General features: G+C 36.8%; 1 protein-coding gene across 1 annotated transcript; it reads left to right on the top strand.

Moving 5' to 3' along the window:
• The first annotated feature begins 593 nt into the window (after positions 1-593).
• Positions 594-19,971, top strand: SF3B1 (splicing factor 3b, subunit 1, 155kDa). The gene is made up of 25 exons (XM_009890228.1): positions 594-711; positions 2,831-2,997; positions 4,286-4,387; positions 5,079-5,193; positions 7,036-7,115; positions 8,298-8,465; positions 8,625-8,859; positions 9,634-9,846; positions 10,252-10,373; positions 11,031-11,228; positions 11,320-11,421; positions 12,165-12,344; positions 12,768-12,854; positions 12,983-13,253; positions 13,531-13,676; positions 13,765-13,911; positions 14,053-14,178; positions 14,598-14,819; positions 15,032-15,214; positions 15,313-15,424; positions 15,511-15,631; positions 16,061-16,192; positions 17,067-17,339; positions 17,823-18,039; positions 19,340-19,971. The coding sequence occupies exons 1-25, from the start codon at positions 594-596 to the stop codon at positions 19,496-19,498; spliced, it is 3,996 nt and encodes a 1,331-aa protein (XP_009888530.1). The 3' UTR covers positions 19,499-19,971.
• The last annotated feature ends 6,621 nt before the right edge of the window (positions 19,972-26,592 follow it).

Here is a 26,592-nt window from a genome sequence, read left to right as displayed (position 1 = left end):
ATTCAGTGGACAGATGATAGAAAGGCTTTTAGGCATGATGGAAAGATCTTGCAGGCAAGATCTGTAGGCTTTTTTTGTGTTGGAAGTTGGTTACAGCTATGGATGCGCTATCAGGAGTTAATATGCTACTAAAGAGGCAGTGTGTTGTTAGAACACTAACAACAGGAGTTGTTAGGAGTAAATATGCTACTAAAGAGGCAGTGTGTTGTTCTGCGCTCTTTAGAAATAAGAAACACTGTTGTACTCCAAAAGCAGTTGGTGCTAGTAGTGTTGTCCTTGGTAGCAATGGAATCTTCAGGTATTCCCTTTCGCCCTAGTGCTGCATTGCGCCAGGCTGCAAGAGGAGTCAGGAACTTGATCTGCTCTTCGGAAGAAACAGAAATAACTAAAAATATGCAAGAAAAGTATTTCAGTTGTATCAGTTCCATAAACACGCCATAGGATGACTTCACAAAAATGGAATACCTTAGATGACACTAACAAACAGGGTACATATGGTATGCCTCTGAAGATGATCAGAGTCCTCTGTGGGCAAGACAGGGATTCCTAATTTGCAGTGGTTTCATTCTACTGCTTCCCCAGGAAGTAACATAATGAGGAGCAACGTGTCTCCAGTTCTGGACTCAGTGGAATCCACTGTGCTGTGCGGGGTTTTAGGGGGAGCTGGATGTACCTGGGGGCAGGATTCAGCAGATGATCATGGCCAGCAGTGTAAGGCTTTTGTCAGGTTTCAGCTTCTCATGAGTTCAAGGCAGATACCATGAGTTTCTGTAAAACAGAGGTGACTGTTCAAGTTACCCTCTTCTACCTGCAGAAGTTTGATGGAAGCCCTTAACTGGCTGGAGCAAGATTCTCCTTATCAGCTACTATAATGTATCTTCTATGCATAGGACTCTTGATGAGTTTAGATGCTTACTTCTGTTGTTTCTTTGTTTCGCCACTAGACCACTGCGGGAATTGCGGATTTGCTCTCCGGTTTACTCTGCTTAAAGTGGTCAGTGTTTCTAACTGCCGGTCCTGCAGGTTGTACACGAATGCTTAATCCTGCTGTTCTCACTCATAGCTATGTAGCAAAGGTTTGTCAGGTAAAACTGTATGTTGAGTTACCTCTGTAGAAAACATGCCTTTGTACAGGAGGCTTACAGCGTTGGGTTTTTTTTTCTGCATTTGGCTAACAGTTTGTGGTTTGGGTTTTTTTTGGGGTTTGTTTTGTTTTTTTTTTTTATTAGTAGCAGTTTGTGATAAGAAAAGGAATCAACCTTGACTTTAAGTCTTGAAGTTTACAGGGCTGACAGTTTAAACTTTTAAACTAGTCAATTCTGATCTACAGTCTTTCAATCACCAAAAAAACCCAACCCAAACCCAACCAAAAATCACCAATCCACCCCCCTTTTATGTCTCAGGTCCAATAATTTGGATTAGCAATTATCTTACCTTTTAAGAAAAAGTATTCTGATCTTAATTTTTGCCAGGTTTGTTAGCAGATATTGTAGTATAGTGTCTTTTTTTTTTTAAGATACCTTGATGGGAAAACCTTGTGAAATTTATTCGTCCTGAAAAAGAGAAATGAGCAACCATAGTAAAAAACTTAGTGAGTAGTCAGTATTTATTTATGAATACAATTTCATGTGGCTATTGTGAATTGGCAAATGTAGCAGGCAATGTACCAGGCAATGCCAGTTCAGATGGGAGAGGGTGAATCACAGAATCATTAAGGTTGGAAGGGACTTTTGAGACCATATAGTCCAACCCTCCTGCTCAAGCATGATCCTTTGTATTCCTTCTGCTGTGAAATGCAACTCTTGAGTATTTTTTTGGTTGTGAAAATAATTGTTAATCTACTGAAATTCACATAGGATGGGCATTTTCTTTATGTATATATTGAATCAAATAAAATTCAGATGGAAGTAGTAATAATTTTCATGGGGTTAGCTGTGCCTTAATACACCTTCATCACAATTACATTTGTTGAAGACAGCTGGATTACTGTAACTTATTTACTTGTTACATTACAACAGGTAGGAGGAAAGCATGTTTTAATTTGGTTCCTTGTTTTCTGGGTTAACAAGTTAATGTTCTTTCTGAAAGTACCCTTTTCTAAGGTCAAAGATGGCCACCAGAGTTGATTAGAGTCGGACCCTGATATGTTAAAAGAATGACAAAGCTCCCAGTTGTCCTGTTTGAAGGGTGAGCTTTTGTTATCCAGAAGAATAGTAGACTCTTCAAAGACAGTGGTGCAGGCAGGAATAGTCATGAGTAAATAACATTTGAGCTGCCAGGGTGAAAAGAAGCTTGTCTTAAGCTTTTTTTTTCTTTTCTTTTCTTTTTTTTTTTTGCTAACTTGGTATCCAGTGGCATGTTAGAGTTTTGGGGTTTTTTTTATTTGCTCAAAGATAATACAGCTTTGCCATATGTTAGATAATGCAATACTGTGTTGTTTTATTAAATGTTCTCAGATTTGACAAGCAGTAGCTCTTTTGAACAGATTTGTTAAAATTAGCAAAATTGTTTTTTTTAATTGGTGGTAACATTTTGAAAGGCTCTTTTTTAATGACGGGATTACATTCGTTGAGAAAGTATCAGTGTAGTGTTGGGAAATACTACTGTGGTGTTGACGTAGTTTTTGCTGGATAGTATTGCAACTTAAGGAAAAGCTGCTTATAAACATGATTTTGTAGTTTTATGTGTCACATTTGTTTATTTCTTTTGAGATAATCTTTGAGATTGGGTGAAAAACGCAGTTGGCTGTACATAGTAACACGAGTATTACATTTTGTGTGTATGTGTTTAAAGACCTGATTTTTTTTTTTTTTGGGTGTCTTTACCCTAGATATTGAAGCACAAATTCGAGAAATTCAAGGAAAAAAGCCCGCCCTTGATGAAGCACAAGGAGTAGGCCTTGATTCCACAGGATATTATGACCAAGAAATTTATGGTGGCAGTGACAGCAGGTTTGCTGGATACGTCACTTCTATTGCAGCAACCGAATTGGAAGATGTAAGTGATATAATTTATTTGTTTGTTTACGGAATGCATTCTAAGTATTTTGGAATTTATTTTGAGTAATTTTTAATAGCAGTTGCTGGAGTAAAAGCAGTTATTGTCATCAAAGACATACTGGACCAAATATGTCTTATTCGGGAAGCTCATAACTTCTAAGTCTGTCTTGTACTTCATGGATTGTGCTTTGAAAGTCATGTAGGCCCAAGCAGAAGGCAAAAAGTTGTGGTCTGGTACTTAATCAGCACTAGCTTTGCTGGCAAGATGAAAAATAATAGTGAAACAAAAATGTAATAAGACTTGGTCCAAGAAACTTAAGTGCACTATATTAAGATTTCTATTTCTACTTCATTTCAGAGCAGTTTTTAAGATTTGGCTTTTTCACTGTATTATGTTCTTATGTATCCTGCTTGTAAGATTACTTTACGTTAATTTCTACTGGTAAACATTTGACCACATTTTCAGTCGCAGGAGCAGTCAGGAACTACAGTTCTGACCATAAATACATAGGCAACTACATATTACACTGAGTGAATTATATTTTTAAGAGGAAGGAAGATTGTTATGTTCAGTTTAGTACTAGTTGGTGTATTTTTCTTTAGTGATGTACTATGTGTCATTTTTAGACTTCTAAGAATGCCTTAATTAAAACTTTCCATTACAGGGTCTCACTGAAATCAGTTCATAGTTTTAAGAGCAATTTTCCTTTTGGGTTGCTGTAAATTATTGCACAGAAAGTAACTACTAATAGGAGGAAATAGCAAAAGCATCTTCACATTCTGAGTATTTGTTATTGCGATTTTGATAAGGTATAACTAAATTGACATTAGTATATTTCTGATTTTTTCACTGTTTCTGAAGCTTTTTATAGGGTTATTTATTGAAGTTTTGTCCTATGTCTGTCTGGCTTTTAATAAAAAATGGTTTGAATTTCTGTGCACCAGTTCTCACATACCAACTAGGGAGCTGTATCAATAGTGTTAATATGAAATAGATTTTTTGTATAATTAGTGTAAACAGCATACTTGTTTAAGTGTAGCGTATTGCAGAATACTTGAGTCTTGCAGAGAAGAAGGTATTTTTTTTGGTGATGTTGGGTAGGTGTATCTGATTCAGCAGTTTGGGAGTAATAAAATAGCTATATGAAAAAGCTTGCTAAAATGTGGAATTAACTACTCTAGTTGTCCATTTTCATCTTTTCTACGATCACAGTATGTTAGTTTAACATGATTGTATCTAAATATAATAGCTACATGATAAATTTGCTTTGTCTTTTTCCTGACAGGATGATGATGACTACCCTTCTACAAGTTTGCTTGGGCAGAAGAAGCCAGGGTACCATGCTCCAGTGGCATTGCTTAATGACATACCACAGTCTACTGAACAGGTATGTCTTCATTGAAGGCACAATAAAACACTGTTGTATGTATTAGGCGAAAAAAGCATTAACGTTTTTCGAGATCAGGTCTTGTCTTCTGGAAATATAAGGTGTATGTAAAGACCTATGGTATTTTAATTTTACTGTAAGCTTGTTACTGCTTTAGTTTAGAATTCCACAGTGTGATAAAAATTGCAACTTCTGAATGTAAAGGCAATGTGAGCGTATATGCTAAACTATGAAAAAATTGATAGGTCAGAACTTGGAAAAAAAATGGAAAACTTAATGTCCTTTATATTTCTGTTTTTGTAAAGAAAATGTAATGACGTAGGTTTTATGTTCCTGGAATATTTTTCTGTGACATTTAAAAGCATTGGAAGTATTATTAAGTCCCCCTGCAAAAAGAAGGGGAAAGGTTGACAGCATGAAATGCTTTTGTAATGAGGGAATAAACTTCTTAACTTCTGACAAAAATTTACTAGTTCATTTCATAAGAAATTCCGTGTTAAAAACAATAAATCCAATTTCAGAAGTAAAATTTATGTTAGCATAGTGTTTCGACATTCCTGCGTAGTTGAGTTTAAAAATAAAGTAGGCATTTTTAGTAATACTGAAAATGAAATACAGGCTTATGGTCACCAGACACGTTTCATATTGTTCTTCATACTTATGTGACTAACAAGCTTTTTTCGTTTTTTAGTATGATCCTTTTGCAGAACACCGTCCTCAAAAGATTGCAGATCGGGAAGATGAGTACAAAAAGCACAGGCGGATGATGATAATTTCCCCTGAGCGTCTTGATCCTTTTGCAGATGGTAATTTATTTTGACTTTTCTATACCCTTTATGGAATTTGTTGTCTTTAATTGTCTTTAGCCCTTTGATTTTTGTTGGCATGCTTATAAACTTAGTTTTGTTTTAAACATCCCCTTTTCATAGAGATTTGGTTGAAAACCTAGATGCCATATTCTTCATCTTTATAATACAAGTTTTCTTTCCAGGTAGAAGGACAAGAAAATAATGAGCCATTGCCATAGAAACACAAAGGGTTAAAGGTTTCTCTTTTCATTTTGTTTTGGGTTGTGCATTATACGTTGAACAACTTGTGTATTGAGTGCTCAGATTCTTTCAGTACCTTGAAAGTTTTCATTCCAAGTCATAGATTTACAGGGTTACTGCTTTTGAAATGCTAGTTCTCAAAATAGAGCACCTAATTCTTACCATCCTATGTAAACTTAGGTGGTATAGCTAAAAGAAAGAAAAGCATATATAAGACCTTGATACTATTTCTAGTTCAAGTCTGTTCTGATAATTTTAGAATGGAAGTCAGGAAAAAGGGGTGTTAGTGGGTCTGACAGAAACTTTCTTGAGGTGAGTGAGTTTCACGTGTGGCAATAAGGTGCCTGTTGGCTTAAAATTAGTAGCTATTTTGCAGGTTTTACAAATGAGAATTTCAGCCTGCATGAATTAATAGGGATATTAATTATTTTACTTGCTTAATTGTAATTGATATAAACATGTATTGTCAGAATTCACAGGCCCATACTAACTGTCCTTAATTTCTTTCCTACAGCAGTACTGCTATATGCCAGTCCTGTCTGCATTCTTAAGGGTGCAGTTCAACACATCCTGTGTAGATTATGGTGAAAAAGTATTCCAAAGGAAAGTCCTATCAAAGCTAGTGTCAGAATGACACAGCCAATTGGGCAATGATCTTCAGCATAGAAATGTTTAAGAAGTTTATTTTTTTCCCTAAATTATAATGCTATGCCACTTGTATAGCAAATCTGCACATTTTTCTTAAAGAAAAGTGTTTTTCTTGACAAGTCTCGTTTTTATAAAGTTGGGCTTCTTGTAAAGTATTAAAAAGTTTAATTAACGCAAGATACACAGCATAAAACAACATATGGTATACAAAACCCATTACCTGTGAGTATCATTGTGGTGGTGTATGTACTGTATTGCATTCAGCTCCCAATCACAGTTGTACCTAGAGAAGAGAAGAGGGGGAAAGTGTCATCAAACATTTTTTTGGGGTTTTTTGTTTTGGTGCTTTTTGTTAATGAAGCCCTTTTAGAATATGACACTAGAAGATCTGGGAGGCATGTCCAGATTTGTCAAACTTATAAATGGGTCTTTATGATAAAACATTTTAAACATTACTTAGGTATGCAATAGTAATTTATAGTCAGATAACAACTAGGATTTAACAGCTTACACAAGGTAATGTTTTGAATATAAATATCTTTCCAAAGTGTTACTAATGGTAAAGAGATAATTTTCTAGGCTTCTATTCTGCTGCTTGAAGTCAGAACTGCTGATGGAGACAAAGGCACGAAAGTGTACGTATTCCGGATTAGCAACCCAGGAACCCATCACTTCTGAAGACTCTTAACTGTGTTGTCATTTTATCATTTATATCGGCTTTAAAATATTTGTTTGAAACTGCAGTAGTTATGTTTGTGTTCGAACAGGTTAAATTGATCAGCAAACTGAATAAACGTAAGATACATGTAATTTTTAAAATTTTCAATCAAAAAGTAAAATTAAATGATCATGGAATAATATAATATTAGAGCAGGACAATAGAAAAAGTCGGTAGTTTCTGCTTATCCTGTACTCATTGTGCTCCATTCCTGTTGCTGTTCTCTTCCGCAGGAGGGAAGACACCAGATCCTAAAATGAATGCCAGAACATACATGGATGTTATGCGAGAACAGCATTTAACAAAAGAAGAGGTGTGTGTGGAGGGGGGAGGCTTTTCCACTTGAACTTTTTACAGTCTTTGAAAGCATGTTAAGAAAGTGGGAACAGAAATTCTGTTGACTTTCTGTCTTGACTTAAAAGTCCTTTTCTTTAAAGAATCTTGTTCTTCACGTGTTGAAAGTCAGTAGAATTTGAAGATGAAATTTTTGAAAAAGAGCTGTTCTATATAGTACCTGAACAATGGAGAGGGAAATAGTGTCAATATATTTTAATTATAGCACTTGGAATTTTTGTGGTTTATTTTCTTTCAGAGGATGACAGACAAAAACTAACAGTCACTGAGTGGTATTCAGTGTCAGAGATGTTTGGTTTTGTGAGCTCTGTGTAACAGGAGGTTTTAAAAGGCTTTTGTTGAAGCACTTACAACAGATACTGCACTGGTCTAAGGTTGACATTTGGTTATAAATATTAAAAAAAAAAGTAAAAGTACATGTTTTTATTCATGGCTGTTAAAAATTCATTTTCATAGGTAAGAAGATATAGGTAATATAACCAAACTTCTTGTATAATACCAACAGTGCCATCTTGTTAATTGGAGCAAGATCTTGTAGTTCCAGTAGATTTACATTGATTTACCCTACTTGACTTACCTTAATTAAGGAATTAGTTCATAATTTTGATAATCTTACTGCACTGTTAATGGATCTGTTGGTAAGTGGAAAACAGTCTGGGTTAGCATGCTGTTTTAACAATGTCATCTCAGAATTTTAAATAAGAATTTCAGTGCTTTCTTATGTCATGGGATATAACTCACATGAATGCATTTTCTGACTCATCCACCTCCAATTTACTGAAGCGGAACTGGTTTGAAACAGATACGGAATGATTTTTAAGGCATACATATAGGTCACAGAAACTGATAGCACTCAAAATTCTCTATGTGTTTGCATTTGTTGTAATAATGGCTTTTATAAGAAATCGATTTAAAAACAGCTTCTCCAAACACATAGCTGAACTGTCAGTATAACAGAATTTGAAAAGAGAATGAACTTGAAATTAAAACAGTAGCTAATTGCCTGTTATTTGAGCAAAACCTCAAAATATAGCATAAAAAGATATGATCCAGCTGTAAAAATCTCTTTTGAAAGTGTATTCTGAAAAGACCTCCTTAAGAAATCTGTTTCTTACGTTTGTCTGTTTGTGCCCTTGAACAGAGGGAAATTAGGCAACAACTAGCTGAAAAAGCTAAAGCTGGAGAGCTTAAAGTCGTCAATGGAGCCGCATCCCAGCCACCTTCAAAACGCAAACGGCGTTGGGATCAGACAGCTGATCAGACTCCTGGTGCTACACCTAAAAAATTATCCAGTTGGGATCAAGCAGAGGTAATAATCCTAGTGTTCATCACCGTACCTACAGAAGACATTTTTAATGCTAATCCTCTTGAATAGCGGAAGTTTCTTACTCTACTAAAAAAGAGTAACTAGCAGTCTTTCACTGTATAGTATAAGAGATATTAATACTTTTGGGTTTGTCTTATATAGACTCCTGGACATACACCATCTCTCCGATGGGATGAAACTCCAGGCCGTGCAAAGGGTAGTGAAACTCCTGGTGCCACCCCAGGATCAAAAATATGGGATCCAACTCCCAGTCATACACCAGCAGGAGCTGCAACACCCGGGCGGGACACACCCGGTCATGCAACACCAGGCCACGGAGGTGCCACTTCCAGTGCACGTAAAAATCGATGGGATGAAACGCCTAAAACAGAAAGAGGTATTTATGGTGAACTGGAAAGCGCATAATAAGTTTTGAATGGTTAATTGTATAGGATTTTTTCACCTTAAGTAAACAAGTAGATTCAGAAGTCGGGCGAGAAGTAACTATATTCTGACATCTAGTGGTTGATATGAGGTGATGTTTTTGTCTGAGTCGGTAGCGTTGAGTTCTGCCTGTTAGCTTAATTCACATCTGGGAACCTTGGGCTCAAAAGTTGAATCAAAGTTTTGTGGTGTATCTAGTGACTGCTGCAGGTTGGGATTTTAATATGTAAAGGACATACTGAAGGAGCTCACGTTGAATTGCTTGTTGTGATACGCTTGTGTGTGGTGTTTTTGAACTGTTGATTTTTTTTGAAGCGGTTAGCATTAAACCAAGTTTTGGAAGCATTTTCTTTCCTGCCTGATTCGAGTTAGGCTCATGTGTCAGAGAACAATGAAACACCATTGTTCGTTAATGTTTTTGTCAAGGGAGTACGTGGAGTACTTTGTCCAATCTCTAGAACATTTGAGTTCTTTTGTATTCTTTAGAATTTTATCTATTTATGCGAAGATTCAGCAGTAAAATGACATGCTTTTTTCATAAAATGAAGTTCTCTGTTGGATGCCTTTAGTGTAATGGATGTGTTTTTTCAGTGGTCACCAAAGTAGTCTTTACTTTTTGTCTAGTTTATTTGATACCTCTTGATTTGTGTAGAAATGAGGATGAGATACAGAAAATGGATAGTTGGAATACATACTGTTCAGCAAAAATTGTTTTGTTTTTCCATAGATACTCCGGGACATGGCAGTGGATGGGCTGAGACGCCTCGTACAGATAGAGGTGGCGACTCCATTGGTGAGACACCAACCCCAGGAGCAAGTAAAAGAAAGTCTCGATGGGATGAAACACCTGCTAGCCAGATGGGTGGCAGCACTCCGGTTCTGACACCTGGCAAAACACCCATTGGTACACCAGCTATGAACATGGCAACTCCTACACCAGGTAAGCCCAGTCTGTTTTCTTAAGGCTTCAATTTCTTTTGTGGAGTTGAAGCATTTACCTTCGTATTGTATTTTGAAACAAACTTCTGCCTAACATGTTCTCATGCCTGTATGAAAGCAGTTGGTATACGCTCAGTTTACCATTTTTAATGCCCACAGCAGCTCAGTTCTGGAGGAGAATTGAGACTAAGTTTGTATGTCTGTTCCTGTTAAGTGTAGTCGGTAAAAAATTGATAAAAAGCTCTCTAAAAGTTTGATATCTTACTGGCTACACGTTTGAGGTGCTATGGAATCTTTGGCTCAAGAGAGCACTTAAAGGTTAAGTAAACAAGTCATCTCTTTCTGCATACAAAGGATTTTTTAAAAATCTTTTTTTAATATATATTTTTTTTAAATTTGAATATAGGTCATATCATGAGCATGACTCCTGAACAGCTTCAGGCTTGGCGTTGGGAAAGGGAAATTGATGAGAGAAACAGACCACTTTCTGATGAAGAATTGGATGCTATGTTTCCAGAAGGATATAAGGTAACTTATCTGGATTAAAATACAGGAGACCATGATTTGTTTGTTGGGTTTTTTTTTTTCTGCCAGGGGATATTGAATTAAAAGAATTTTTTTTTTACACCAAGTTTTCCCAGAAGTAGAATGTATCATGTTATTATTGATTGTAGGCGTTAGGTTACTGATTTATTGTAAATCCATTAGAAAGGGAGAACTAAAGGTGATCTCAAAGGCCAGTTCTTTCTCTGATTCTCAAGGTTGGGAACGCCTGTCAAGGCCAGAAAGGAGTTCTGAATGGACTGATAAAAATATTAAGTCCAGATGTAGAAAAACATAGAAGAGAGTCACAAATTATAAGTCAGCAACTATGCTGTGTTGGTACAGATACTGAAGTGCTTCTTTCGTACTTTGTAAAGAGACTTCGAAGTTTACTATCCACGCTCTCAGCAATGAAAGTGAGCTTTCTTCTGAAATATCATCAGCACAGGATAAGCATGAATACTAACTGTCATGGTGAATTAATTTGTATTGCTATGAACATGGGATCTAAAGTATGCAATAACACCCGCACAAGTCCCCAGGCAAATAAAATGGAAGATAGAAGTTTCATGGTGTTTTGTATTTGATTCCTTCCTCTTTTTATCTGTTGTGATAAGATAAATTTTGTTCTTTCTTCTGTAGGTTCTTCCCCCACCAGCTGGTTATGTACCTATTCGCACTCCAGCTCGTAAGCTTACAGCAACTCCAACACCTTTGGGTGGTATGACTGGATTCCACATGCAGACAGAAGACCGGACTATGAAGAGTGTTAATGACCAGCCATCTGGCAATCTTCCATTCCTAAAACCAGATGACATCCAGTACTTTGATAAACTGCTGGTAAATAAGATTTCACTCATGTTGATTAAAGTTTCCTGATTTCTTTTAAGTATGTAGCAATGCCTGTTTACTTGTCTGTAATTATTTGTAGGTTGATGTTGATGAATCAACTCTAAGTCCTGAGGAACAGAAGGAGAGAAAAATAATGAAATTACTTCTGAAAATAAAGAATGGCACACCTCCCATGAGAAAGGTAAGATCAATTGGCAGATGCATTTATGTAATTTCATTTTTCAAAAATCTGCATTTGTTTTCAGGTTTAGCTTTGGTTGCCCATGGGATTCTCTTTAAGACAGTCTCCTAAACTTTGATACCTGATTAGTGCTTTCTTCCTCTTTTATATCTGTGTGGCTTTTTGTCATGCAATATAATTTAGTATTGCTGCTCTTTGTACAGTGATGTCAGTCACTGAATAGTATATGGCTTATATAATTTTTTTTTTTACAGTTGTGAGAAACTAGATTTATTGTGCTTTTTCCTTTTTTGTAGTTTTTTGGATTTTGCTTTTTGCACTTAAACTAGCAGTGTAGCTGTTAGTTAAGTTTCAGCCTTACGTGTTATGCAATATGTTAGCAGTCTTCTCTCCAGAGTTTTGCTCCAAATTGACCGTAGCACCAAGCTGCCTAGGTGTAAGTGCTGTATAAGCTACTCTTCAGATGGAGCTATTCTTAATATTAGATCAGGAGTATGCTTTTCTTGAAAATTGAACATATGGAAGCTAACGTAAGGGTCTTTGTCTTCATGCATTCGTTTTTAAATAGATCAGCATAAAATTGTTTGAAGTACTTTTGCAGTGGTAGGAGCAAGTATTTTGAAGTCTCTGGTTACAGTGAATTACATTTAAACTTGGTTAATGTCTACCTGTTTTGTAGTTATTCAGTGTTGTTTCCTTTATCCTCTTATCAGTTTAACCATAGACTGTTTGGTTTTGTTTAGGCTGCATTGCGACAAATTACTGATAAAGCTCGGGAATTTGGAGCAGGGCCGTTGTTTAATCAGATTCTGCCTCTGCTGATGTCACCAACGCTTGAAGATCAGGAACGTCACTTGCTTGTCAAAGTCATCGACAGAATTCTTTACAAACTGGATGACTTGGTCCGACCATATGTACACAAGGTCTGTTGCAGTTTATTATTTCATCTTTGATTCGCTCTTTCTGATCATTGCTGGGAGAAGTGTATATTTTATTTGCATATCAGAAGAGGATGATTTTTTTTAGCATAATTGCTTTCATATTTCTTCTTAAGCCAAAATTTAAATTCTTGTAGTGTGATCGAAGTGTGGGCTCTGTAGTATTAACGCACGATGTTAAAATGTTATATGCGTGAAGAGGATCTTACCTGATCCAGGTAGTATCTCTGGGCCAGGTCCTTTAGAGACAAAGAGCTGTAAAAATAACATAATAATTTTTTTCTAGTCATCATAAAGCTTTAAGCTTGGCTCCGTGTACTCATCTTTGTTTCATGGAATCTAGTAGGGCTAGAAATACTACTAAAAGTATTAATGAAATGAAATACTAAGTTGTTCGCTTTTTTTCAGATTCTTGTTGTCATTGAACCACTGCTGATTGATGAAGACTACTATGCTAGAGTGGAAGGCCGAGAAATTATTTCAAACTTGGCGAAGGTAAAGTTCTGTCCTTCATTAAGGCACCAAGTTAGCTTACATATAGCTGCATGTTTATAGGCATGGAAGAAGAATTAACCGTGCTGTTCATAAATCCAATTGGTACGTTTTGTATGTCTATCTTTCAGGCTGCTGGTTTGGCAACAATGATCTCCACAATGCGACCTGATATTGATAATATGGATGAATACGTCCGAAATACAACAGCTCGAGCCTTTGCTGTCGTTGCCTCTGCTTTGGGCATTCCTTCTCTGTTACCCTTCTTGAAAGCTGTCTGTAAAAGCAAAAAGTCCTGGCAGGCTAGGCACACTGGCATCAAGATTGTACAGCAGATTGCTATTCTTATGGGTTGTGCTATCTTGCCTCACCTCAGGAGCTTGGTTGAAATTATTGAACATGGTAAGTTCTGCTTTCCCAGGCAAAGATTTTTAAATTTTTTTTTTTCATTCGCTTTATATTTCGGAAACTTAGACCCCAGTGAGGCACAGTGATAGTAAAGTCCTTGTTTTGTGTGTTCTTTTGACTCTGAGAAACAGTTCAACTGTCTCTGAAAGAGGAATAGTGTTTCAGTTTTCCTGAAAATAAGTTAATCCTTTTTATACTGCCCTTCTGGTTTTGCTGTTTTGAACTTAAGTCACAAGAAGTGCAAATGGTACTAAACACTATTCTCTTGCAGGTCTGGTGGATGAGCAGCAGAAAGTTCGCACCATCAGTGCTTTGGCTATTGCTGCTTTGGCTGAGGCAGCTACTCCCTATGGTATTGAGTCATTCGATTCTGTTCTGAAGCCTTTATGGAAGGGTATACGTCAACACAGAGGAAAGGTATGTCTAAAATACTTTCTTTAGTTTGAACTGAAATGGATGTATCCCTTCTGTAACTCATTAGAGACATATTTCTGCATTTAAATAGGGTTTGGCTGCCTTTTTGAAGGCTATTGGTTACCTGATTCCACTCATGGATGCTGAGTATGCAAACTATTATACCAGAGAAGTCATGCTAATCCTTATCAGAGAGTTCCAGTCTCCTGATGAAGAGATGAAAAAAATTGTGTTGAAGGTATGTCAGAATGATTGTTTAGCGTTAATATTGAATATGTATGGTTTTCCTTTTCTTAAAAAAACCCAAAAAAAAAAAATCCCACCCAAAACCCCAAACCCTGCACAGAATTAAAATAGTTGCATTTTCATTTCCTGTCAGGTGGTAAAGCAGTGTTGTGGTACGGATGGTGTTGAAGCAAACTACATTAAAACAGAAATCTTGCCACCTTTTTTCAAACACTTCTGGCAGCACAGAATGGCATTGGACAGAAGAAACTACAGACAGGTATTTTGATTTTTTTTTTTTTTTTTTTTTTTTTTTTTTTTAGTTGGAAAACTGTTTACAGTAGAATAAAATTCACATTAGAATGTTCATTCAGGCTAGATGCTTAATTTTGTCTTTTAAGTCCTGAAACTTAATTTTGTTTGGAATAGGGCTTTAGAAGTGCAAAGCTAGAAGTTTCACAGGTTTTTAAAGGGCTATCAAAACATTTTACATCTGTGTATATGAGTCTACATCAGTTGTAAGGTGGGGTACTTCACGCCATTTGTGTTGTTTAAAACATTGGATGATTTCTAAAGGTAAAAACAGTTTGTAGTGGGCTTAACATGCATGATGCTGTTTCTCTTCAGTCTGGGGAAATTTATTTTCAAGATGTAGAAAGTAGATTTTAACAATGTTTGCTTAACGTTTGTATATTTCAGTTGGTTGATACAACTGTGGAGCTGGCAAATAAAGTTGGAGCAGCAGAAATTATTTCTAGAATTGTGGATGATCTTAAGGATGAGGCTGAGCAGTACAGAAAAATGGTCATGGAAACAATTGAGAAGATAATGGGAAATCTGGGGGCAGCAGACATTGATCATAAACTGGAAGAACAACTTATTGATGGCATCTTGTACGCCTTTCAGGAACAGACCACAGAGGTACGGCCAATGGTGTTTAGTATTTGGTTCACTTGTATGTTTCTAAGTTAGATTTTTAGGATCCTTTTTTAAATGTGAGTGCTGTAATTAATAAAATCCAGAAACAAGCTCTGGAATGTTAGCATTTTATTAGAAATGTTAGATTATGTTAAGTTTAATTAAAATGTAATGTTATTGTTGGTCTGATTTTCCTTTGTTCTTTTTACACTCAGGATTCTGTGATGCTGAATGGTTTTGGCACAGTGGTCAATGCTCTAGGCAAAAGAGTTAAACCTTACTTGCCACAGATCTGTGGTACGGTTTTGTGGCGTTTGAACAACAAATCAGCTAAAGTTAGGCAGCAGGCTGCTGACCTGATCTCTCGTACTGCAGTTGTCATGAAGACTTGTCAAGAGGTATTGTATTGACTTCTCCTCCCAAATTTTCTGTAGTATGTCATAGTAATGAGAGGGGAGAAGAACATTAACTTCTAAATCTTCTTACTTGGTTGTAGGAAAAACTGATGGGACACTTGGGTGTTGTGTTGTATGAGTACCTCGGTGAAGAATATCCTGAAGTACTGGGCAGCATACTCGGAGCACTTAAGGCTATTGTGAATGTTATAGGTACGTTTGTGTATTGATAACACGCCCGTTCAAGAGCAAAATGAAAAGGCATTGTAAAACTAAATACACCTCTTTGAATTCAATAGGTATGCACAAGATGACACCACCAATCAAAGATCTGCTGCCACGACTTACACCTATTTTGAAGAACAGACATGAGAAAGTACAGGAAAATTGTATTGATCTTGTTGGGCGCATTGCAGATCGGTAAGCTGGCTAATGATAAAATATTTGACCCTCTGTGTGGGCAATTAGTGTAGCAAAAGCTGAAGTTGAGTATCGGGTTTGGCATCTGGATGATTATTGTCATATCTCTTGTTATTTCTTAAGTTGTGTGTAAAACTTAAGATGAGATATTTAGCAGATGGTCTATTGAACATACTACAAAGTGTTTGCGAAAATGTAATTATAATATGTGTGTTGTCCATTTATGCAAACTCAGACTGCATGCTATATAATAAATTTTGACTACATTGTTAACCAGTGAAGAGCTAATACTAACAGGTACCTAATGAAGGAAATTGCTTAAGGAATATGCCTCTGTTAATAGCAAATGAGTAGGTGCTACAATTTATGTAATTTTAGTTAAAAGTTTCTATCATCACTGAAGAGGTAACTCACTTTATTCTCTTTCAGAGGTGCAGAGTATGTTTCTGCAAGAGAATGGATGAGGATCTGCTTTGAACTGCTTGAATTATTAAAAGCTCACAAGAAAGCTATCCGAAGAGCCACAGTGAACACTTTTGGTTATATTGCGAAAGCTATTGGGTAAGTTGGTTTAATGCTAATCAGCTTCTAGACACCGTTACCTAACATAGTGATGCTTGTGAGTTTCCTGGTGAGAAACATTCAAACTTCTCTACATTTAACATGGTAAATGTGCAGACTTGATTTTACTCATTTTGTAGAAGGAGAATGCAGTCACCTGTTCTTCACTGACATAGGGTGCTGTACTTCTGAACTAAATTTGTAGACTAGCAAGGTTAGACTCTGATTTGGTCATAAGAGCTGTTTGTCTCATGAATTTTTGATACTGTGATATGCATTCAGACCCTCTCTGTATTCTTTCATAAACTTTCCTTTAAGTACTCAATCTCTCTTCTCTTATTTTTCGCAAAATCAATATTTTTATTGATTTACAAAGGATTCTTTGGTACTAAGGTGATACCGCATGTCAGCAGATTGTAGAATGAAGCACAATTTCCATCTTTATGCATATTCTTAAATAAGTGACTGATTACTGACTTAACATAGGTGCAGCAAGCAACCACGGAATGCCATAACAGTGCAGGACACAGGACATTGCCTATTTCTGTCAACGTGTATGGTTTTATACAAGTTTGTAATTACCTGTGGGCTGAGGGTAATAGTTGGAAGGCTACTGCTATCCTCCAGAGTTTACAAGAGGAAGAACAGAAGGCAGGAAAAAAGCTAAGCCTAGAGAAAGTAAAAAATGTTGGTTATGAAAATAAGATCATGCAGTTAAGCTGGTTTACAGTTTCAGTGTTTATGTTGTTTCCCAGTTATCTAAACTTTAAGGGCTAAGCCATGCTTTTCTGCCACTTGCTGTTTGAAACTCAACTAATTTTATCCAAATCCTCACTGAATCTGTTGACATGGACGTGCATGTTATCTCTTCCAGACCTCACGATGTATTGGCTACACTGCTAAACAACTTGAAAGTACAGGAAAGGCAGAACAGAGTGTGTACTACAGTAGCAATTGCTATTGTAGCTGAAACATGCTCACCTTTCACGGTGCTGCCTGCACTCATGAATGAGTACAGAGTTCCAGAACTGAATGTCCAGAATGGTGTGTTAAAATCTCTTTCTTTCCTGTTTGAATACATTGGAGAGATGGGAAAAGATTACATTTATGCTGTTACACCATTGCTTGAAGATGCTTTAATGGACAGGTGAGTGCACTTCTTTCTATCTGTGGTACAGTTAGCTGTAGTCATGTATTTTAAGTATATAGCTGGGTCTTAACAATAGCAAATATGCCTGTTGTCCTTGTTCGCTAAAGATGTTAAGTGACCAGCATAATTTGGAAGCCATTTTCTGCAAATAATTCAGATTATCTACTCCTATTTTACTAATACTTTTGAAGATGAAAATTACAGAAGCATCTTAAGTGAGTCAAGACTTCTTACACTCAAACTGCTTTTGCAGTTTCTGTTGTTAGTACTTTTGCTGTGGAATTAGAGCTCAGTAGTTTGTCAGAAAACTCCGTCATTTTTCAGTTTACTGATTTTTGTTACTCTGCCTCTTGCTGTCAGTAAGTATGGGTTAAAAGTGTATATTAGTGCTTTAAAAAAACGTGTTACTGAAATATTATGCTTGTCCAATCATGTTGCTTCTAAGTATAATTTATTAACAGACCATTGTTCTCTTTGCAGGGATCTCGTACACAGACAAACAGCCAGCGCCGTGGTGCAACATATGTCTCTTGGTGTTTACGGATTTGGCTGTGAAGATTCTCTTAATCATTTGTTAAATTACGTATGGCCTAATGTGTTTGAAACCTCTCCTCACGTCATTCAGGCAGTTATGGGGGCTCTGGAGGGCCTCAGAGTTGCTATTGGTCCCTGCAGAATGTTGCAGTATTGTTTACAGGTATGTCCTTATGTATGCTGGGATAGCAGAGACAGCAATTACCAGACAGGACTTCTTTCCAGGAGACAAAAAAGTTAACTGAAGATCATTTCCAGCAAAGGAAAAGTATAGCTTTATGTCTCTTTAAAGTAGTCTTTAAACATGGCATTCTGTACCAAGGACATTGATAATTGAAATATGCAATAAACAGATTTTGGTATAGTGAGATAGCTGATTACGTTGAGAAACTTGTGTAGAAGTAGCAGATAACTTAGAACATAAATTGGCTAAAATAGCCTGGCACTCTGACTTGTAAAATAGAAGAATCTCACAAATTTTGAGGACACTAACTAATGACCGGGGAATAAATTAATAGTGCTAGGAGTTATGAGAACGAGTAACGAGTGAGATAAATAAACGAGAGGATAGGCTTAATATTAAATCAACATTATTTGTTGTTAGCCAAGAAAAACAGTAAGATGTTCAAAACTGTGTAAGAGCACAAAGCACTGGAAAAGAGTGCTTTGGTCAGAATTTATACCATTACATCAGCACTAGTCAGTTCAGCTTCTGTAAATGTGTATGTGGTGGTAAAATTTGAAGGCGCCTTCAGCGTGTAATTGCATGTAACAGTTCTTGCTGCATTGGCTATAGTATCTAAGCTCGCATGACAAGGGGGAAGCAAGAATGAATGTAATACAGATCAATGCAGAGAAGATGTGATAGCATTTTATTATTTAGAGTTACAGAATTTCCCTGTGTGTTTTTTTTTTTTTTTTTTATGTGGGGGACCTCAGTGTAGATACTGACATCAGTAGGAAGGTGAAAGAAGTCGCTTGCACGGTGTATTTTTTTGTATATTTGTATTATATAGAACTGTTTTTTCTAGAGCTTTCACATTGTGCTCATTTTTTTAGGTTTAATAATAGTTTATCTGATGTATCCCTATCTAGCTTGCTCTGCACGAATCACAATTAGCAGAACCAAAGATAAGACTCAGTTCCAACCAAATGCACTGCAGCAGGTTTTAATTTTTATTTGAAAAGAAGAATACAAAACTAGAAATAAAGTCAGTGAAATTTCTCCCTGCAGGAAAAAGATAAGAAAAATCTGTCTCTACATAGTACTTTGTTACTACTTGCTAGTTTAGATAGTCAGAAAAATTGGGAATGGCACATTTAGTGTACCTTCTTTGTTAATAAGTGGTGTTAGTTACTATAATTGCTTTTTTAAATGCTTATTGTGCAAAACTTGATTAAATACAGTAACAGACATTTAGACTTCAAGTTTTTAATAAATTTTGTTCTGTTCTGTTTTCTAGGGTTTGTTTCACCCTGCCAGGAAAGTCAGAGATGTTTATTGGAAGATTTATAATTCGATCTACATCGGATCACAGGATGCTCTGATAGCACATTATCCAAGAATTTATAACGATGAAAAGAACACCTATATTCGTTATGAACTTGATTACATCTTATAATCTTCTTGTTCAGTCGTTTGTGTTTAATGCACAGCTGTTCTTCAATTAAACGCTTCAGATTTGATGATGTAAAATTTTAAAATATTGGCGATCGGTATAGAGCTGGTCAGAGGCAGAGCTAGGAAACCAGTAGCATGATTTTTTAAATATGTCCTTGTTTTTTGATGTTAAACAGTTAAAGCCAGTAGTGACCAAGAAAACAGTGATTACAATGTACTGGAGGGATTTCATTTTGGATTCATCTTTATGAAGATTTAGATTTCATTCCTTGTGTTTAAAGGGGAAGTTTATTTGAGAAATAAACATTTGTGTATAAAAACTAATTTGTGTGTGGTTTTTGGACAGAGGGGCTTGTAAAACGAGTCCCTTTGGATTAAGTATTTGTTCATGTAATAAATAGGTGGCATAAAACATTTTAACCCCTTTTGTCATCCCCTAGCTTTTGAATAAATAAGAAAAACGTACAAACTGTAGTTAATGTGTGTATCTTTGTCATGCAATAATGTAGCTGTAGTCTGGCTGATGGTTGTAGTAGGTTTTGTGGCGGTTTGTTTTCATGGAAAAACTAGTGTTTAATCGCTTCTTCTTGTTACTACTTCACCTGCAGTATCCTGGTTGTGGGGATGGACTAGCTTGTTAAATTTTCAGAAGTTAAGCAGTTTATTGTAAATGGTATATGTAAAATCAGTTGCACAAATTACGCATATTGATCACATTCAGTATATCTTTTAGCACGTATGGCTGTATAAAAAGCCGAATAATATTTACAGCCTGTGCTATAATTACTATGAAGAGCTACGAAAATAGTGTCCCCAGCACCTGAGATGAGGCAATTTCTAAGTGTGTGTGTGACTTAAGAAATGCTTCAGCTTGAGATAAGAGCACTTTATTTCCTCGTTTGCTTTTTCCCTTCTGTGCGTGTACTAAAAAGAAAAAGGTCTTGCTATCAGTAAACCACATAAAACACAAGGTTAAATCATTCTGGTAGTATTATACGTTATCGTATGTTTATAAGATAACAAAAGGTAGTAGTTGGCTATCAGGCATGTTGTTCTGAGAGTTCTTGATTCAAGTTGAGTGATTTGAGTTACTTCTTACCAAGTTCAATGCGATATTGTTAGCTGATTTCTCTCTGCTGTTTTACATAAATGTGAGATTATCTAGCTGTTCAGCAGATAAGAAAATTCCACCCCACCTTTCAAGGCCTGAGTTTTTGTTAGGGGCTTGGGGTGGTGCAACAACATCTTGGGACCCTTTTGTTTCTGAAGGTACTAATTTGTTAAGAAATGAAAAAAATGACTTTTCAGCAGTGTTCTTTATTCTAAAATTCATCAGGTGAAACCAGCTGGAACTTCTTGAAGTCTTTATTACTAAACTGTTCCCTTGGACAGTAACGTGCATTCTGGTCTGTTTCTAGTGTTTTCTCATTTAATAATATTGTTTGTATTACAGATGGCTTGCCATCTTCGTTTCTTCAGTAGTTCTGCAAGACAGGACCAGGCAAGTGCCAATAGAGAGAGTGGAGGGCTGAACAAAACCACTGAGTTTTGAGAGACTATCCAAAAGAGGGCTTTCAAACAGGTAGGAATGGGTTATAGCTCATGACTTCTAGATACATCTTAGCAAAATAGTTATTTTATAAACAAGTCAAATTGTAAAAATTTTCTAGTAAGGTGGAGGGGAGTAATTTCAGCTTGTTCTCATTTTTGTATCTTTCAAACTCATTACTTTAATTCTCAGAAGGATTTTCATAAATCTTCTTGAGGAAGATACAAACCATTTTTCTTCTTTGCTAAGAAGGAAAGGGGAAAAAGATCTGTTTAAAGAAACAGAATTGTACATAGAACTGTGATGTTCATCTTTGGGGTTTTTTGCTATCCCAGGGTATCTGGTATGAAATTGGGTTTGAAACAGCAGTATGGAAGCGCAGTTCTTTATTATGCAGTGTCATCAGTAGGCCTTTTTTTCCTTCCTGAGACTTGTGTGAAACTCTAACCTAAAAAGGCCATCTCTGGGTCATACACTGACTTTCTAGGAGTCTACAACAGCTCTTACAGAATTTTGCCTATGTTTTTTAGCAGCCACACCAAGTTCTATTTTAACATGGGCAGATTAAGGGGACAATATCTAAGAATACTGACTTCCATTTTTGTTCTGACCAGGGGCAAAAAGGTTTGGGGAAGGAACTAAAGTAAGTATGTAGATATACTAGTGTGACACCTGTCCCTCTGTTGACAAACATGTTTCTTTTTCAGCACAAATTAAAATCGTTAATGAATGGGAGAGTTGTGCTCTGAGGTTGTGGCTGGTGCTCACCTGCAGATTTCCACTTCTGGACAACAGAGGGCAAAGTGTTTAAATGAATGGAAAGATCAGGTCACTGCTATTTAAATTCCATTAGTAAATAAATAATTGTGCCATTAATATAGAAAAATAGACTGGGCTAAATAAACCAAAGATCTTGGTTTTGTTGCTTGTTTATAAAATGGGAGACATACCATGGCTTGGTAACTGAGTGAGAAGTTAACCTTGCTACAGAATTGCTGTGTGATGTTTGGTAAATACAGGTACAAGCATAAAATCTGAATGTCCAGAGAGTCTCTCAACTTCCTTATTTAGGTTTCTTTGTAAAGGGAACCAAGTGTTCCTTCCCAGCTCCCCCCCCTCTTCTGGATTTACATACAACTCCTGACTTTATTTGTGAATTGCAAAAGAAACTCTATGGGCAAAAGCCTCACTGACAGCCCCGATTCTTCTGAAGAGGTTCATCCAGTCTGTGGAGTGAGGTGCAGGGACCTACAGGAAAAAAAAGGTATGTGATTTATTTTATTTTATTTTATTTTTTAAATCAATTACAATTGTGCATTGGAAAAGGGGCAGTGAATTAAGAGAGTGTAAGCAATACTGCTATACGCAATACTGCCTCGGGCTTTTCCTAGTTTAGAATACTTGATTTTACAACTTAATGTGTTCTTGATTGTAACTCACTTTTTGGTTTGTCCTTTTTAATAGAAAAAAGGATGCAACAGCTTTTTATACCTATACAGTCTAAACTGCTTCATCGAAGCATGCCCCTTTACATCTTGAGTTGATGGGGCTAAAATTAGCCAAGGCTAGCAGTTATCCTTAGGGTATGCTAATCTTAAAAGACTGGGAAATTTTTTTGTGTGTGTTTTGTCAGAGCTACTTTCTGAGAGCAGCAAACAATAATGAGCTAATGTTTCCTCGATTTTATGTTCACTTGTAGTTGGATTCTCTTGCTTCTATACCTGTGTCTCTTCTGATAGAATTTAATGCATATACGCCCCCTTCACTCCTACTGTTCTGATTCAGTTGGACCCACTTTGCTTATACCTCATTTTTCCATGGCATCTATCTAATTTGCATCTCTCCCCGCTCATTATCTGCACCAAAACCTGTATGCTTCCCCCTGTGTCTGTATTAAGTGTCTTTTCGCCCCTGCATGTCTTGGCACAGTAGCTGCAGTTGCAGTGAGGGCACTGAAGAGAGATTTTCCTTGCCTCTGTTGCACGTGCATCTGCAGCAGTTCCTGGATGCACGAATAGTCGATCACTACTGGAAAATTCTCACTCTGCTTCTGCTGCTCAGGCTGGAGCGTGCCAGGTACAAGGGGGTCTTGAAGAATATAGCTGCCAAACTCTAAATTGTTTTGGAAAATACTAGGGAATACAGGTTTTCCTTGCCCAGCTTGAGCTACATGGGCTGCTCCTCTGCCGAGTAAAGTGAAGATGGACCCTATTCAGTGGCTTTTTACATTCAATTTCTTGATCCTATAGTAGAGTCATTGTAGGAGTCAGATGGAGCTTGTAAAGGTGTTCCTGTCAGGACAAGGAAGTGGGATGCCAGAAGGTTACTGAAATGCTAGATTTTCTGTGATGCTGTTTCGTGTGTACCTCCCAAGGGAACATTGGAAAGCTTATTCCAAAGCACAGCAGAACATGAAGCCCGAGTTCCTGCTCGAGGCAGAGATAAGGAGTTTAAGTTAGTAAATAAAGTTTTGCAAGTAACCCTGAAATGCATTGGCAATTGTCATTACAGACATAAGGTAAATTTTAATATACCTTTTTTTCAGAGACCCTGAGATTGCTTAAGGAGTAGCAGTTTTTTCACAAGAACAGAAGTTTGATGCTCCGCAAAAGGTTTTGAAGTTCTTTGACAGAATTTCAAAGAATTATGCAGCAAAGTATGGATGTGATGATTTTTAAGTAAAATTGCATGTGAGAGTCCCTAAAAATTAGCAAAATAGACTTCCAATGTTTTCTTCTTGTCAATGAAGGAATTCTGTTCTCTGAAAAATGGTTAATTATGAAGTAGCTTCTAACATGTCAAGAAAAGTTTGAGCTTGGTGTGGTTGTAATAAACAGAATGGTCTTAACGATAAATGCTAGGAAACCTTAAGAATGTTTGTTATCACTGCAGCATACGTTCTGTTGACTAGCTTTACAGACAAACCAAACCAAAATGTTTTTCTTATCAATTTTACATCCATGTGACTCCCAGAGATTACTCTTGAGATTTTTCTTGGTTACTCTTGACAAGTTTGTCTCTTAAGGTCACTTTTTTAAACCTTCTGGTGCAATGACTGTTGTGAAATTAAGTTTCAGGCAGCGTTCCATCACACTGATTATTCTCCTACACATTTTTCTCCAAGCTAAGTGACATATTTTCCCTCTATTTAAGCTGCTGTAATGAATACCCTCGTTACTAATAGACTGGGGTGGGACGGGAAACAGCTTTCAAATTTGTGGTTCTTCACTAAATGTGGGAAGTGTTGATGTGTGAGTAAAGTGATTGCCTGTTATTTAATGTACATCTGTGAACCAACTGCAGAATCTCATTCTTTGCCAGTTGATTAAAAAGGGAAGAGGTAGATGTGACTCTCTGTGATCCAAAGTATACATTTATATATCAATGTGATGCTGCATGCTGGAGAGCCTCGAATCTCACCAGTAGGAGCTGAAAGAGATTTCTCCTGCCCTCTGGCCTCCAATGCTGGTTTGCCCTCTGGCTGACGTGGTTTAAACTGCAGCCTTCCCTGTGCTCCCCTCCCAGTTATACCCCTTGAAACCACTTATGGAGCTTGTTAAGGCCTCCCAGAAGCTTGGTTAAGAGATCCAGCACACCACTGGGTGAAGCGTGCCTCTTCCATATCCAGTTATGCGCAGTCACTCCTAACACAAGCCCCAGACCAAATGTTCTGAAATTTGTAAGTTGTTTCATTTGCAGGCAAAACAGCGACGAGCGTTTTATGAATTGTGAATAAATGAGGGAGTAAATTAATGGACTCGATCTGTTTATCCCTAGACTGTATCTGGTGGGTCTCAAGTCAGTTACTGCGTTGCCTCTTGATAGCGGTCAGAATTTGAGTTTCAGGTTTTCTGAAAATGTGCTTTGTTGATGAAAAGAGATATTTTTGTTTGTTCGTTTGCTTGGTTTTAAGATCTCCTCCAGGGTCTACATGCATTTGTTTATTTACTCTGAATCTCCTGTTCCTTTCACAAGTAGGAGGCAGTTTGGTCACATTAATATCTAAGTGTTCATTTCCATTGATAGATAAATATTTCTTTGCTTTACTAACAATCATCTTCTGCACTAAGCTGGCTAATGAACTGACTCAATGAGCTGTATAAGTTGTTGTTCCTCCCCCCTGGCCCCATTTCCTTTGGTGGCTTGTGTTTCTCACTGAAGAATGCCATCTTTCACTGGACCTAATTTTCTGTACCAGTTTTTTATGTTAAAAACACACATGATACAAGCCTTTGAATAGGCTAGCTGGCGTTTATTACTGGCTTTTGATTGAGACCAGATGTGGTGGCTGTTAACCACTGTAGGGTGACAAGGGTCTGAGGTGACCAGCCTTTTCTTAGGTAACTTTAGAAATAGTGACCTTCAATCCCTGCTTGTCATCCAAAACAGTAGAACAGAACTGTGTTCATATACAGTGATATTGCTTGGAAAGCCATACATTTTTGTCTCTGTCAAAGTCTAAGTCTCCAAGGATCTGTGGATCTTGAGCCCAGCTGATAAAAGGAATGGAACTGGCCATTTATTATTTTAGCTAATAAAAGAGGATATTGTATATTAGCTTTTTCACATTCCAAGGCACTAGCAACCGAATGAAGGTTAAAGGCGTCTGATATTCACAATTAAAGAATGGAGCCTTTGTTTTTAGCACAGTATGCAGCTGAGACAGAAGGAATACGCCAGGAAATGAAAACCAGGTGGCTTGGGTTTGAATTTTTAAGACCAAAGAAATGACCTTCAAAAAAGGCTATTTCCTCACTTAATAAAAATAAGCTAAATGTATACAAAATCATTTAATTATTCGCTACATTGGTTTGCAGATGTTTCTGTACGTGTATCTTATATTTTCACAGAACAAACACAGCGATGAATAGATTTGTCTTAAAAACCCTGCTGAGATATAGCTAGAGATTTCTCTAACACTAGATTCTAAGTAAATTTTTACAAGATTGGAAGGTACGTCATATCCAGTGAGAGCAGGCAGAAATTTTTGTTTCCCTGCAATATATATTAGACATTTAGCTGCATACAAATATTACTGTTAATATTGCAGTTACTAGTTACGTGATATGACCAATCTTGTGTCAGTACCTTAAAAAAAAAAAAAAATCCACAAAAAAAACCCCCACACCACCCTGTCATTTAAAAAAAAAAATATAAGAAAAATCCAGGGCATAAATGTTTCTTACTCCCTACTGTTTATTGTGATATTTATTGTAAAAGATGTAACCATAGTAACTTAAACTTAGTGTAAGGCATCTGTAAAATGAAATGACAAGTTGTCATTTAAGACAATTACAAATTTTCTCAGGTACAGCTTTCATTTAAAGCTTAGAAAAATTGGGGCAGCACACTTTGCAAATCAGCTTCTTTTTGTTGTCTTGAAAATGGTGAACATGACTTCGTAGTGACTAGCTGCAGGGTCATTTTGTTACCACACAGCAGTACAACTGTCATTGCCATTAGAGCTCCACAAAACTCTGTGCTGCAGCTGTTGTCTGCTGCAGTGGCAGGCTGTGTCGAAGGCTTTGCCGTTTGCCCAGATGATG

This window comes from Charadrius vociferus, unplaced genomic scaffold, assembly GCF_000708025.1.
Source record: "Charadrius vociferus isolate BGI_N301 unplaced genomic scaffold, ASM70802v2 scaffold147, whole genome shotgun sequence".
Taxonomy (NCBI): Eukaryota; Metazoa; Chordata; class Aves; order Charadriiformes; family Charadriidae; genus Charadrius; species Charadrius vociferus.
Note: the sequence above shows the minus strand (reverse complement) of the source record. Positions and strands in the feature narration are given on the sequence as shown.